The sequence below is a fragment of the Phragmites australis genome, chromosome 17 (assembly GCF_958298935.1).
Source record: "Phragmites australis chromosome 17, lpPhrAust1.1, whole genome shotgun sequence".
Lineage (NCBI taxonomy): Eukaryota > Viridiplantae > Streptophyta > Magnoliopsida > Poales > Poaceae > Phragmites > Phragmites australis.
The window spans coordinates 7,935,494-7,947,563 of NC_084937.1; the positions used below are offsets into that span (position 1 = coordinate 7,935,494).

The 12,070-nt window shown below is 42.4% G+C and overlaps 1 protein-coding gene across 2 annotated transcripts; it reads left to right on the forward strand.

The window, feature by feature from the left end:
• Positions 1–1,020: 1,020 nt before the first annotated feature.
• Positions 1,021–2,048, forward strand: LOC133896632 (uncharacterized). Of its 2 annotated transcripts, none has more exons than XM_062337229.1 (2): positions 1,021–1,524; positions 1,614–2,048. In XM_062337229.1, the coding sequence occupies exons 1-2, from the start codon at positions 1,305–1,307 to the stop codon at positions 1,736–1,738; spliced, it is 345 nt and encodes a 114-aa protein (XP_062193213.1). In that variant the 5' UTR covers positions 1,021–1,304; the 3' UTR covers positions 1,739–2,048. The 2 variants fall into 2 exon arrangements, with proteins under 2 accessions (XP_062193213.1, XP_062193214.1); XM_062337230.1 differs by having other exon boundaries at positions 1,726–2,048.
• Positions 2,049–12,070: the final 10,022 nt, after the last annotated feature.

Consider the following 12,070-nt stretch of genomic DNA (forward strand, 5'->3'; position numbering starts at 1 on the left):
AGCTGGCGATACAGTCAAGGACCCGACAGAGTATCGGAGTCTTGCTGGTGCACTTCAGTACTTGACTCTGACATGTCCCGGCATCACCTACGCTGTTCAGCAAGTATGTCTTTACATGCATGCTCCTCACGAACCACATCTTACGCTCATCAAGCGCATTTTGTGGTATGTGAAGGGCACGCTCGGCTTCGATCTTCGTCTCCATGTTACATTAGCCACCTCTCTCACCGCATACTCTGACGCGGATTGGGCTGGTTGCCCTAACTCTTGGCGTTCCACTTTCGGCTTCTGCGTCTACTTGGGATATAATTTGGTCTCATGGTTGTCAAAGTGACAGACTACAATCTCCCACTCTAGTGCTGAAGCGGAATATCGTGCTGTCGCTCATGCGGTTGCTGAATGCTGCTGGCTTCAACAGTTACTTCAGGAGCTTCATCTACCACTACAGACTACTACTCTCGTTTGTTGCGACAATGTGAGTGCCGTCTACTTGTCGTCCAACCCCGTCCAACATCGACAAACCAAGCATATCGAGATCGACATTCACTTTATGCGAGAAAAGGTCTCCATCGGTCACGTTCGTGTCTTACAAGTGCCATCCGATCTTCAGTTCGCCGACATCATGACAAAAGGGTTACCGACTCAGCTGTTTCTTGATTTCCGGTCCAGTCTTTGCGTCCGATCCCCTTCCACTGCAACTGCGGGGGAATGTTAGTGATAGGATTTGTTGTACATATCCCTCTAATTGTGGTGCATATCCTAACAACTGTAATCCCTATAATTACTAACTGAGCTTTATATAAATGGAACCCAGACGTCCTGTCATAGTGTGGCTTCCCCAAATCTCTCTCTCCCGATATACTTTTGCACTCTCCTCTGGGATCAACTCGATGGTGGCTAACTCCTCTTCGTCCAATAACAAGAGCTTGGGCAGTCAGGTGGGCCCTGAGGTCTCCTCCCACCAATACCAATATAAAGAAGACATGCAGCTGGTCAATCAAGGTCACATGGACGTGCCACCTAATTGGATTGGGCCTTTTCTGTCTGAGGCCCTGAGAAATCTTCTGATGACAGTTTTCCCAGAAGCTCAACCTTCTTGGTGGAAAAAGCTCCAGTTCTCTTTGCCTCACCCCTTTGCTGAAGTTCGCTGCACCATAGAGTCATCTTCCCAGTCTCAGAATAATCAGAGATTGCTAAAGCTTCAGTCGCCTTGGCTTGTCCACCCCCTATAGAAAGCTGCCAAAAACAGCGGGGTCAAAATTACAGAGCTTGAAACAGAAAAATTTTCCTCCACAATTGGGACGATGACCCTTCCTGAGGGCTCCAAGGACCTTCGGAACAAGGAAAAGGCCTGCAGATATGACATGAAAGGCAAAAAGGTCAACTCCAAGACCTATAGTAGAAGGAGCCAGATGAAAGAGAAGATGAACAAGTCCATGGAGGAAGGAAACCTTTTTGCTCATGCTACTTCCAGGCTGATCGGAACCAACAGGAGGAGCAAGAAGCTGGAAGAGAAGGCAAAAGGTAAAACATATCCAGCATTTCTTAAGTTCTTGGAAAAACTAGAATAGCTGTCAATTCACCTGCTGCACCAGTCTGTTCTAATTTTCTAGGTACTTCTTTCCCCCCTCTTCTATTTTCACTGGTCCTATCAAATTTCCTGATTTATCTGACCTTGAGGAGAGGCAAGAACCGTACCCAGAAATTTCGGTTAATGTCTTGCAGCAAGTGGCAATAGAGAGGTGCAGCATTCCTCCGAGGGAGGTGTCCGATGCGGAGCTGCTGAGGCCGAGGGATCTACAGCTGCAACTTTGCAAGGAGGATGCCTCAAATGAACAATTGTTGGATAATGATGACACTTGACTTCTGTGGAGACCGTGGGGTGTCTTTTCCCCCTAGTTTATTTGTCTTTTGTAACCATACTGTTGCTAAGTAATCCTTGCTTTCTCAATTGCAACTGTGTAACGATCTACATGAGGTCTGCTGGTTCCTTTTTGGATTACTTTTTTCATCAGTTTGGTTCAGTCATGGGGTCTTTTTGAGATGAACTGCCGGTGTATGGTCCTTTCTGAGTGGCCCTGGGTTCGCAGAATGAGGATTCTTTTGCTAGTTCATTTTTATGCTTCCTCCCCTTTTAGTTTGAGCTTAGGGGATTACAACTACTCTAAGTCCTCTATGTGCGGGCCCTTCCATCTCGATCCTATCATCCATCCTCCCAACGGTTTGGACCAGCATGATATCAATCGTACCATCATCTTCGAACTGAGACCTAGATGACACTACTCACTATCTGACAACAAAGAGCGGGGGGTTGTCATTGCTTGTATCTGTGATCCAAGCTTTTCTGCCTCTTTGTTTCAGAGTGTTTTAGATGAATCAACGTCAAATGGACTGCAGTGAGAAATAAAATTGAAGAAAGTGCTTGTTCTATCTTCTGTCTACAGGAAACCAAAAGGGAAATAATTGACACAGCCTTCATGAAAAAGATTGTCCCCAAAATATTTAACAAGTTTGCCTTCTCTCCCTCAGCTGGTGCTTTTGATGGAATTCTAATTGGCTGGAACAATGCTCTTTTTGTGGGGAATGTAACCTTCTTGGCGTCTTTTGCTATCACCATCTCTTTTACCTCAGTGCTCAATGCGGATTCTTGGTACCTCACCCTGTCAGGTTGACGCCAGGGTGTCCTTTACCCATTGGCTTGCCAACTTAGACATTCAGGATGATGAAAATGGGATCAGTATGGGAGATTTCAATTTCTATCGTAGTGATCAAGATAGAAATAGGCCGGGAGGAAATATTAATGACATGTTAATCTTCAATGAGATCATTAGCAGGTTGAGCTTGATTGAGGTTCCTCTTAAAGGTAGGAATTTCACTTGGAGTAATATGCAAGAGGACCCCCTTCTAGTTCAGCTGGATTGGTGCTTCACCACAGTTAACAAGTCTTTGTCCTACCCTAACACCCTCCTTATTCCTTTGGCAAGACCAACCTCTGACCACACTCCCTGCTATGCTCAAATTGGTACATCCATTCCTAAGGCTGTGATATTCAGATTTTAAAACTTTTGGATTAATATGCCCAACTTCATGGAGACTGTCCAAACTTCCTGGAGCACTCCTATCCAAGCTCAAAATGGGGCACAAAAGATAACAACTCAACTCAAAAGACTTAGGGTTGTGCTCAAGAGACGCTAAGTCTTTGTTCACTCTTCAGAAGATCATTAATCAATGCAATGCAGTTTTAAAACTAAGTCTCTGTTCACTCTTCAAGAATTCAATTTTAGGACCATAATTAAAGCTCACACTATGCACATGCTTAGGGCACAAAGAGATTATTGGAAGAAGAGATATACCTTCAGATGGGTTCAGATGGAAGATGAGAATACTAAGTTTTTTCATGCTACATCTACTGAAAGATACATAATCAACACAATCACAAGCCTTGAAGAAAGTGTGGATAGAATTGTCTCTAATCATGGGGAAAATGCTGCAATCATATGGGAAACTTTTAAGGCCAGGATGGGTTGTTCTAATATGGCAATTATGCACTTTGACTTGGATGATCTTGTTCTACCAAGAGAAAACTTGGATTTGCTATCAGCCCCTTTCACCAAAGAAGAAATAGATGGTATTGTTAGAGAGATGCGTTTGGACAAAACTCTGGGTCCTGACGGCTTTAATGGTTGCTTTATCAAAAGATGCTGGCAGGTTATAAAGGATGACTTCTATCAACTCTTCAGTGAATTATACAATGGGCATTTGGATTTGTAGTCCATTAATAGCTCCTTTATCACTCTCGTTCTCAAGGTCAACAACCCAGTCAAAGTCAATGACTTCAAACCCATCTCTCTGTTGAATGTGGCTCTCAAATTGCTCACTAAGCTACTAGCTAATAGATTGCAGACAGGAATTTTGAAGCTAATTCATACAAACCAGTATGGTTTCATCAGAAGTAGATCTATCCAGGAGGGAAATTGCAATCCTAAAGCTTGACTTTGAAAAGGCCTTTGATACTGTTGAACACACAATGATTCTTCAGATGCTGGATAAGTTAGGCTTTGATGGAAAATGGATAGGTTGGATCTAGACCATCCTAAACTCAAGCACTTCGGCGGTCCTGCTAAATGGAGTTCCCGGCAAGCCTTTTCCCTGCAAAAGAGGAGTTAGACAAGATGATCCTCTTTCTTCTTTTCTTTTTGTCATAGCAGCCGACCTGCTTCAGTGTATATCAACAGAGGAAACATATGAGTTTATTCTCTCCCACATTGATCTGACTCATACAAAAGACTTACGATTGTCCAGTATGCAGATGACCCAATTCTAGTCCTAAAAGCCTCACAAAGGGAATTATTATGTTTGAAAGGTACCCTCCAAAGCTTCTCTCAGTCCACAGGCCTAAAGGTGAACTATGCCAAATCATGCATGATCCCAATAAATATCCAAAATGACAAGATGACTCAATTGGCAGGTGTTTTCAGTTGCAAAGTGGGTTCTCTTCTTTTCACTTACCTAGGCTTACCCCTAGGTACCAGAAGGGCTGAAGGTTGAGGATTATACTCCTTCAATGAACAACATGCAAAGAGGCTAATGGCAACTTCCTCGCTCTTAGGTTTGGCTGGCAGGTTGACCCTTGTAAATGCAGTGCTCTCTGCCCTACCAACCTACACGATGTGCACTGTCCAATTGCCCAAGAAGGAGCTTCAAATGATTGATAGGACCAGAAAACATTGCTTGTGGAGAGGAAACAATGCAACTCTAAAAGGTAAATGTCTGGCAGATTGGAAGCAAGTATGCACTCCTAAGAACAAAGGAGGGTTAGGAGTAATCAACTTCCAAATCCAGAATGAAGCTCTCCTTGTCAAACATCTTCACAAATTCTACAACAAGCTAGATATTCCATGGGTTATGCTGATTTGGAACACCCACTATGTTGGTGGGCGTGTTCCCCATGCCATGGCACCCAAAGGGTCCTTCTAGTGGAAAGATGTTATGGAAGGTTGTGATCATTTCAGAGGCATTGCCTCAGCCCTTCCAGTACTGGTTTTTCTATTCTGCTTTGGCAGGATGTTTGGAATGGACATTACCTGAAAAGCAAGCTCCGAAGGATCTATACCTTTGTCTTAAATCAGAACAACATTATTGAACAATTCAGAGTAGAGGAAGGCCCTATCAGGCACTTTTATACTCCTCTTACAACACAAGCCTATGCAGAATTACAATTGTTACATGAGGTTCTTAATAATATCCAGAATAATAACAATGACAAGGATGCCTGGGTTTATACTTAGGACTCTCAATACTACTCTACCCAAAAATTCTATTCCCTGCCTTTCAAGTGCTTGTCCCCCTAGCACCCTTCATTTGGATTTGGGAAACTAAATGTGCTAACATAATTAAGATGCTCATCTGGCTCCTCTTCAAAGAAAGACTAAACTCAACAAATTTGTTAAGAAGGAAAAACTTTGCTATTCAGGAGGACAATTACAACTGTGTGCTCTGTGATCTAAATACTGAAGAAACTACTTTTCATCTCTTCTTTGAATGTGCTTTTAGTGTTCGATGTTGGTCTCAGATTGGCATTTATTGGAACCATGATCTTGACATCTTTGAGATGATGCAGCAAGCCGGACTTGATTTTCAAAACCGTGTCTTCATGGAGGTTTTCTCTATTGCAGCTTGGGAAATCTGCGTAATGCGCAAATCTTTGAAAGATTTGTTTCCGTGATACCGCATCTGCTCAATCTCACAAAATGAACTCCACTCTTAATCCTCAGTTTTTGGCTTGGCTAAATCCCAGATGCAGCACCGGCAGCCGAGCAACAGATTCAGGACTGCCAAGATAATGATGCACATTTTTACACAGCAAGACCATGTCGTTCTGGTAAATAGCGACTTTGATCTCAATGTTCTGCCAACTGACAAAGGGTCCCATGTAGCAGAAGCACAGCTACTGTCCATCCATCCGCCTAATGATATGTTATCTACAGCCAGATCTGAGATGGAATATGCTTTAGGCCACAATATTGGGTTGGAAAGTAAACTGAGCAACAGAAGGAAGGAACGTATGAAGAGTCAGATATAGATCTAGGGACTACCACCACTCTTATGCCTGTTGTTCAGCAGGAGAATGTCATCCATGGAAGCAATATTGATATGCAGATTCAGGTAGGAGTTGTCCAACTGATTGAAGAAAGGCCCACAGCTTCAGTCTTCCAAAAAGGAACTTTCAATCTCTCACCCACTAAGCAGCAAGGCTTCTTCTGCCTACAAGGCACAAAGCTTTGGGCGCATCATTTTGCACCTACACATGCAAGTAATTCATTAGTGGACATCCCAGCAAATTGGGGCAACTTTTTCACTGCCATGCTTCCCATCCGGAAAGTTTTGACTGGGAAAAGTAGTTTCTTACCTCTCTGGCATGGTGTAATACCGAATATTAAAAAGAAGAAAAGGATACCAAATAACTGAAAAAGAAGAAATTGAGAAAATTGACCAAAAGTTGACTTTAAGAACCGTTGCTCGTATGAACAATCGGATACCGCAGTCGCGTTCATCTCGTCGAGACGAACCCATTTTGCTATTCACACGTCCGTTCCGAGCACTTTGTGACCCGTGCAAGCCCAATAAATTTAAACCGTTGATTTTTTTTTAATAAAAAAAGGGGATAAAGCTCGGGCCGGTCGTCAACCCGACCCATCCAGAGAACTCTCGAACACTCTCTCTCTCGCGGCCATCTCTCTGCTGCTCTCTTCACCGCACCGTCGCCCCCTCCGACCGCCGTCGCTCCCGACGGCCGATGCCGCAGCTGCGCTCATCGCCGTCTCCGCGCCGCCTCCGGCCTTGCGTGCCGCCGCCACCCTTTGTCACCGGTCTCCGTCGCCGTCTACCGAGCACTGCCCCCTGCGCACGCCGTTGCGCCGCGCCGTGCACCGGCCGAGCTCCCCGCCGCCGCGCCGTGCTGCCTCCGCCGGCCTGAGTTGCTCCGCCAGCCTTCTCGCGCCTCCGCGCCGTCGCGCCGGCTCACCGCTGCCGGCTGCCGTGCTGCTGACTGCCATCGAGCACCGCTGTGGTCGCTCTCCGGCCAACGTGCTTCGTTGACCGAGAGGCAGACCGAAGGAAGCAGGCGCAGACCGAAGCAAGGAAGCAGGCCGAAGAAGAAAACCAGGAAAGGGAAGGAAGAGAAGGAAAAGAAAAGAAAAGAGAAGAGGAGAGAGAAGAAGAAGAAAGAAAAAGAAAAAGGGAAGAAAGAAAAAGAAAAAGGAAGAAAAAGGGAAAAGTTGGAATTTTTGTAATTTTGTCGGATCCGTCGTTAATCCTCCAAAGGTGATTCTTCAGTAATTCCTAGACGTTTGTGGCTGAATTGAATCAATTAATTCCCGTCAAATATGTGATCGGTGATCCAGTTTACTTTCAATGATCGTTGTTGCGACAAAGATGTAACACCAAAGTGATATGTCCTTTCTGTTAATTGAACAAGATCTAATCAGTAGAGGAGAACCTGATTTGACTTTAAGGTGGAGGTGTCACAACTTTTCTTGCCGTATGAGTCTCTGTTAGACATGCTCCGAAGTATTGACGTATATGTGACGTTTTTGAGTGTAGGAAGAACATTCTTGTACTATATACGTTATTGATGTACTTTAGTACTAAAATATAATTGTGCAGGTGGTAACTCTCCAAGCGTGCTTAAGCAGAGTTTCTTTACCACCGTCGGGTAAAAGGCAAGTAACGTAGGGGTTGTATTTCAATGCTATGTTTATATTCATATCTTACTTTTTGCAAGTGAAATTGAATTATTCAATATTCTCTAATCTATTCCGAGCACAGATGATATTACATTCTGTCGAACTTAAATTCAGTCAATTATATCAATTTTGATTATTTTGTTAGCGTCTTGAATCAATTGCAATGTTATTTAACATGAGACATCAAAAGAAGAATATAAGAATTGACATCAATTCACATGCATACATATGCACATATGCATTTCATATGGTGATAAAGGCCGGTCACTACCATCGTGCATGACTTGTACCGGTATATGGAGTTGCATGAGAGGTTGGCATCGTCCAACGCAAAACTCTCAAATGGAGTTGCATCACGGCATTCATACATTTGGAAATCATTCAAAGAATATAAAATTATGGAATGTTTAATGCCATGATATACAGGAAACTGTATTGGAGGTTGTCATTGTGTTCTGTCGATGAATATATTTTAAGTGGTAACATTGTTTCTTTAAACTCATATGTTTAATTTTTTCCATTGTGAGGAAAATGGTTGTTTTCCAATAATCTTTACTAAGTGAGGTATATTTATATTCATAGCCATTGCTTGCTGAGCTTGTCTCACCCCCGTTAACTCTTTTCAGGTACGCTCAGGCCGTTACCGTGCATTTTGGGATATAGAATTTGGTAACTGCACGCACTGCCTCCTCACTATGGAAATGATCCAACTTGTGGTTGAAAACTATGTTTTGTTAGTTGTTGTCGTGTTGTAATAAGTTTATGGTTCGGCCGTATGGTTCGGTTGCGTCGTGAGTTTTTTTTTATATCGCCTATATCATATATATCTTGCCTGTGATTATTTTGTCAGATATACCGTACTTTTAGAGGAGATGTTGCCAAATTTTTATTTTTAGCTGTTTTAAGCTTAGTCGTCTAGTAGGGTGTTACAGTTTGGTATCAGAGCCTAGGCTTTAGATCCTAGGGTAAGAAGTTAATAAAATTGACACACTTTGCACAAATAGGATGGGAGAGGGATCTGCATTTCATTGCATGCGCTTTCATGTTTCTATGCAATGTTTATCATTTATACTACTATGTGTTAGGGTTATCTAATGATTGCGCTCTCTCAATATTTATTGATCAAACAAATTGATTAATCGATGTTGCTGCTCATCGTTTCAATAGTAAGAAGTGACATGGTCTGTAGAACCTGAGAAGATTTAGTGGATCAGTAGCATATCTGTTCTGTGGCATTGCAGATGAGTTAAGTGGAAGGCCCCCATGATGCCTCCTCTGCATTGTCAAGTGAGGTTGACCAAGTGTTAGGTGCGATCCAACTATCCACATACAGAGCGAATGTTTTGGGTACGAGATGGACTGGCCTCCATGTCGTTTACTCTAACTATTCGTTCTTGAGATGTTGGAGAAGTGGGTCCAGGTGTGCCTTACCCTAGAAGGCAGAGTGACGACATTTTCAGCCAAAACCTTAGAATGGTGTAAGGAGATTCCCTATGGAGTCAAGGCAATTTGTTGCCGACCGTGAAGATGTGTTGAAAGCGAAACCCGAGTGGGGTTTTGGGAGGTGTTTCTAATCTTTTGCTAGGCCTTTATCCTAGTTGTTTATGTTTGAGATATAGTTAACATCCACGTTTAAGCTGGATTGCTTGCATGTCTTATGTGCTGGCTTCTTTAATGCTTGAGAGTAACCTCTGGTAGTTGGAATGTTTATGCAGGTTTTAGAATGGTTATTTGAGGTAATTATTTTGTTGAATTAGCCTAAGTGGAATAGTCCATTGGCTATGGAGTTGGAGTTATCGGTTGCATTGTAGTAACTGATTTGTGTCATAGCGACGCTAGTGGAGCGATGCCTTCCTTAAGGTGGCGTCGGTTGTTTTAAACCTGCTTGTGAAATTTTAGGGGTGAGTATTGAATGTTGGCCCCTGTAGAGGCAAAATAGGATTGTTGGTTGATTCGTGATGTGCTTCCTTGCGTCGTTTAGTAAAACCTGTCATCTTTGATAGGGGGATTCATTTACTTTGAAGCTTGAGGCTAAGTTTATACTTGGTCTGTAAGAGCGTTGGTGTTATTTAGAGTTTGTTGAAAGGACTGCGGCCTATAACATCATTGTGAAATGATATGTTGGTTCGTCATCATGGGCATTATTGGTAGTTGAGTCTGATAAATTCAACTCGCCGAGTAGATTCTGAAGTTAAGGGGGTTATTTGAATCTTTCCTGGCTCAGTAACCGGAGGTATCACTAGAGCCTATTGTGGCATTTCTTCGAGTGATTCTTAGTATGTGGTCTATTATGAGACCTTCTTACTTTAGCTCTCATGGATCGGGTGGAACGAAAGAAATGGCTAGTTTCTAGCTTAAGGTTTTCCCGCGATGGAGCAGGTTTTAGTTGATTGCTCCAGTTTGTTCTCTAAGATGGAGATTTAACCGGGAAATGTCTGGGTAGGTTTGCATGTTGGAAGTTTCCCTATTGGAAGCCAGTATCTGCTATTACATAAAGCGATACTTTGGGTGTTTGGTGGCTAAGATATTAATGTTTTGAAAATAACATATAGTTGATTTTATCCAAACCCTAATTTGAGGAAAGGGCGTTGTAAAAGTGGAGTTTACCCCGGAGTTTAAGCGTTCAGATTAGAGTTATGTTTGGAAGCTAAGGGTTGCTCCCCTGTTTAAAGGAGTGTTGTGAAAGAGGATGGCCCGTGTTGGGACATATTTTTGTAATCTTTGTTGTTGTCAGGAAAGGGTATGCCCTCTAAGGACCTGAAGAGAAGCATTGTCTGCTAGTGCTTATCCTGTTGGTTATAAGTCGGTGTTGCAAAGAATACTTCTTAATCTGGCTTTGTAAAACAACTATCCTTGAGTTGGGATGATAGAATTGAACTTCTAGAAGTTATTTTCTTTTAGTCCTCTATATGGGCTTTTTATAACGACCGTCCTACCGTTTGGATTAAGCCGACGTCTCTCTTGTTTTCACGGAGATGGTGTTTCTGGATGCGACATTACTTTGAAGAAGTTATGGTATGGTTACTGATAGTTGGCAGGCTTGAGAGCTTGAACAAATTGAGAAATTCTCTAGTGTGCCAGTCTGGTGTGTTTTTTTTTTTGGATGTGGCGTCAAGCGTCGTCTGACTTTTGGTTAGATACTCTATAGATTGAAGTTTTCTTTGTGCTTGGGGTTAGAGAATACAAGTCTAAGATTATATTTTGAAGGACGAGTTGTTGGATATTCAAGATGTTTGAGATAGGTAAGTGGTCATAATTTTATTGGTTGCCCCTTCTAAACTTGGTGATGCACCGAAATAAAAACGACCAGCTGGAGGTTTATGTCTTTAACGTTGTGACCGTCTCTTGTGTACATTTACCCGCATTCGTATTTTGGAATTAACGGTGTTGGTAGAAGCAGTGAAGTGTTAATGTTTTTTTTATCCTAAACTGTAAATGTTTTAAACTTATTCCCCCTGGGAAGGATTTGAATTTAAAGCAAAGAAGGTTGTATGTTCACATTGGATTTTTTTATCCGAGGTGGTGGTGTTTTTTTGAGCATAATTCTTTTGGGGGGTGTTTTTGCACCCACCAAAGGGAAGTGTTCTAGGCAAGTAATGCCTTAGTTTTGGAGTTTCCTTGGATTCGTTGGCTAATACCCGAGCTTTATACATGATTCCTCCATCGTGCATAGCCTATGACTAAACTTACTTAGAAGGGCATTCCATTTATATGGGACTGATAATTATGAGGTTAGTTTTCAAATCTTGAGGAATAAATTAGTGAATGCACTTATTCTGACTTTGCCTGAGAGTGGCAAGCATTTAACAGTCTATACCGATCCTTCTCGAATTGGACTTGGTTGTGTGCTTATGCAAGAAGCTCATGTAATTGCCTATGCTTCCAAATAATTAAAGATTCATGGACAGAATTATCTCATTCATGACTTAAGGGTTGGCTGTAGTGGTTTTTTGGCTTAAAGAGTTGGAGACACTTACCTCTATTGCGAACTATGTGATATTTTCATTAGTCATAAGGGTGAATATGGTGGCAGATGCTCTTAGCGGAACAAGTGTTCCTAAGATAGAATTATCTCTGCTTCCGGATTTGGATCAAATGTGGATCTCTTTCTGCCTTGTTGGTGCTATATAGAAGGAGACTTAGATGCTCACTCGGTTTGCTATACTAAGTATGCACGCCAAACTTAACATCAAGGTTGTTTTCTTTTAGAAGTTCAAAAGAGAATTTTGATGGGAAGATAGCAAGAATTTAGCGATGATGAATGCAGTGCAATGCGCTGCGTTTATTATGCACCGCAGAAGGCAGATGTGAAAATGGATATGTTG

Excerpts from the sequence above, each read along its gene's own strand:
- LOC133896632 (XM_062337229.1), top strand. The coding sequence starts at position 1,305 with ATGACCCTTCCTGAGGGCTCCAAGGACCTTCGGAACAAGGAAAAGGCC. Across the intron at positions 1,525-1,613 it reads GCTGGAAGAGAAGGCAAAAG|GTACTTCTTTCCCCCCTCTT; the intron begins GTAAAACATATC and ends CTAATTTTCTAG.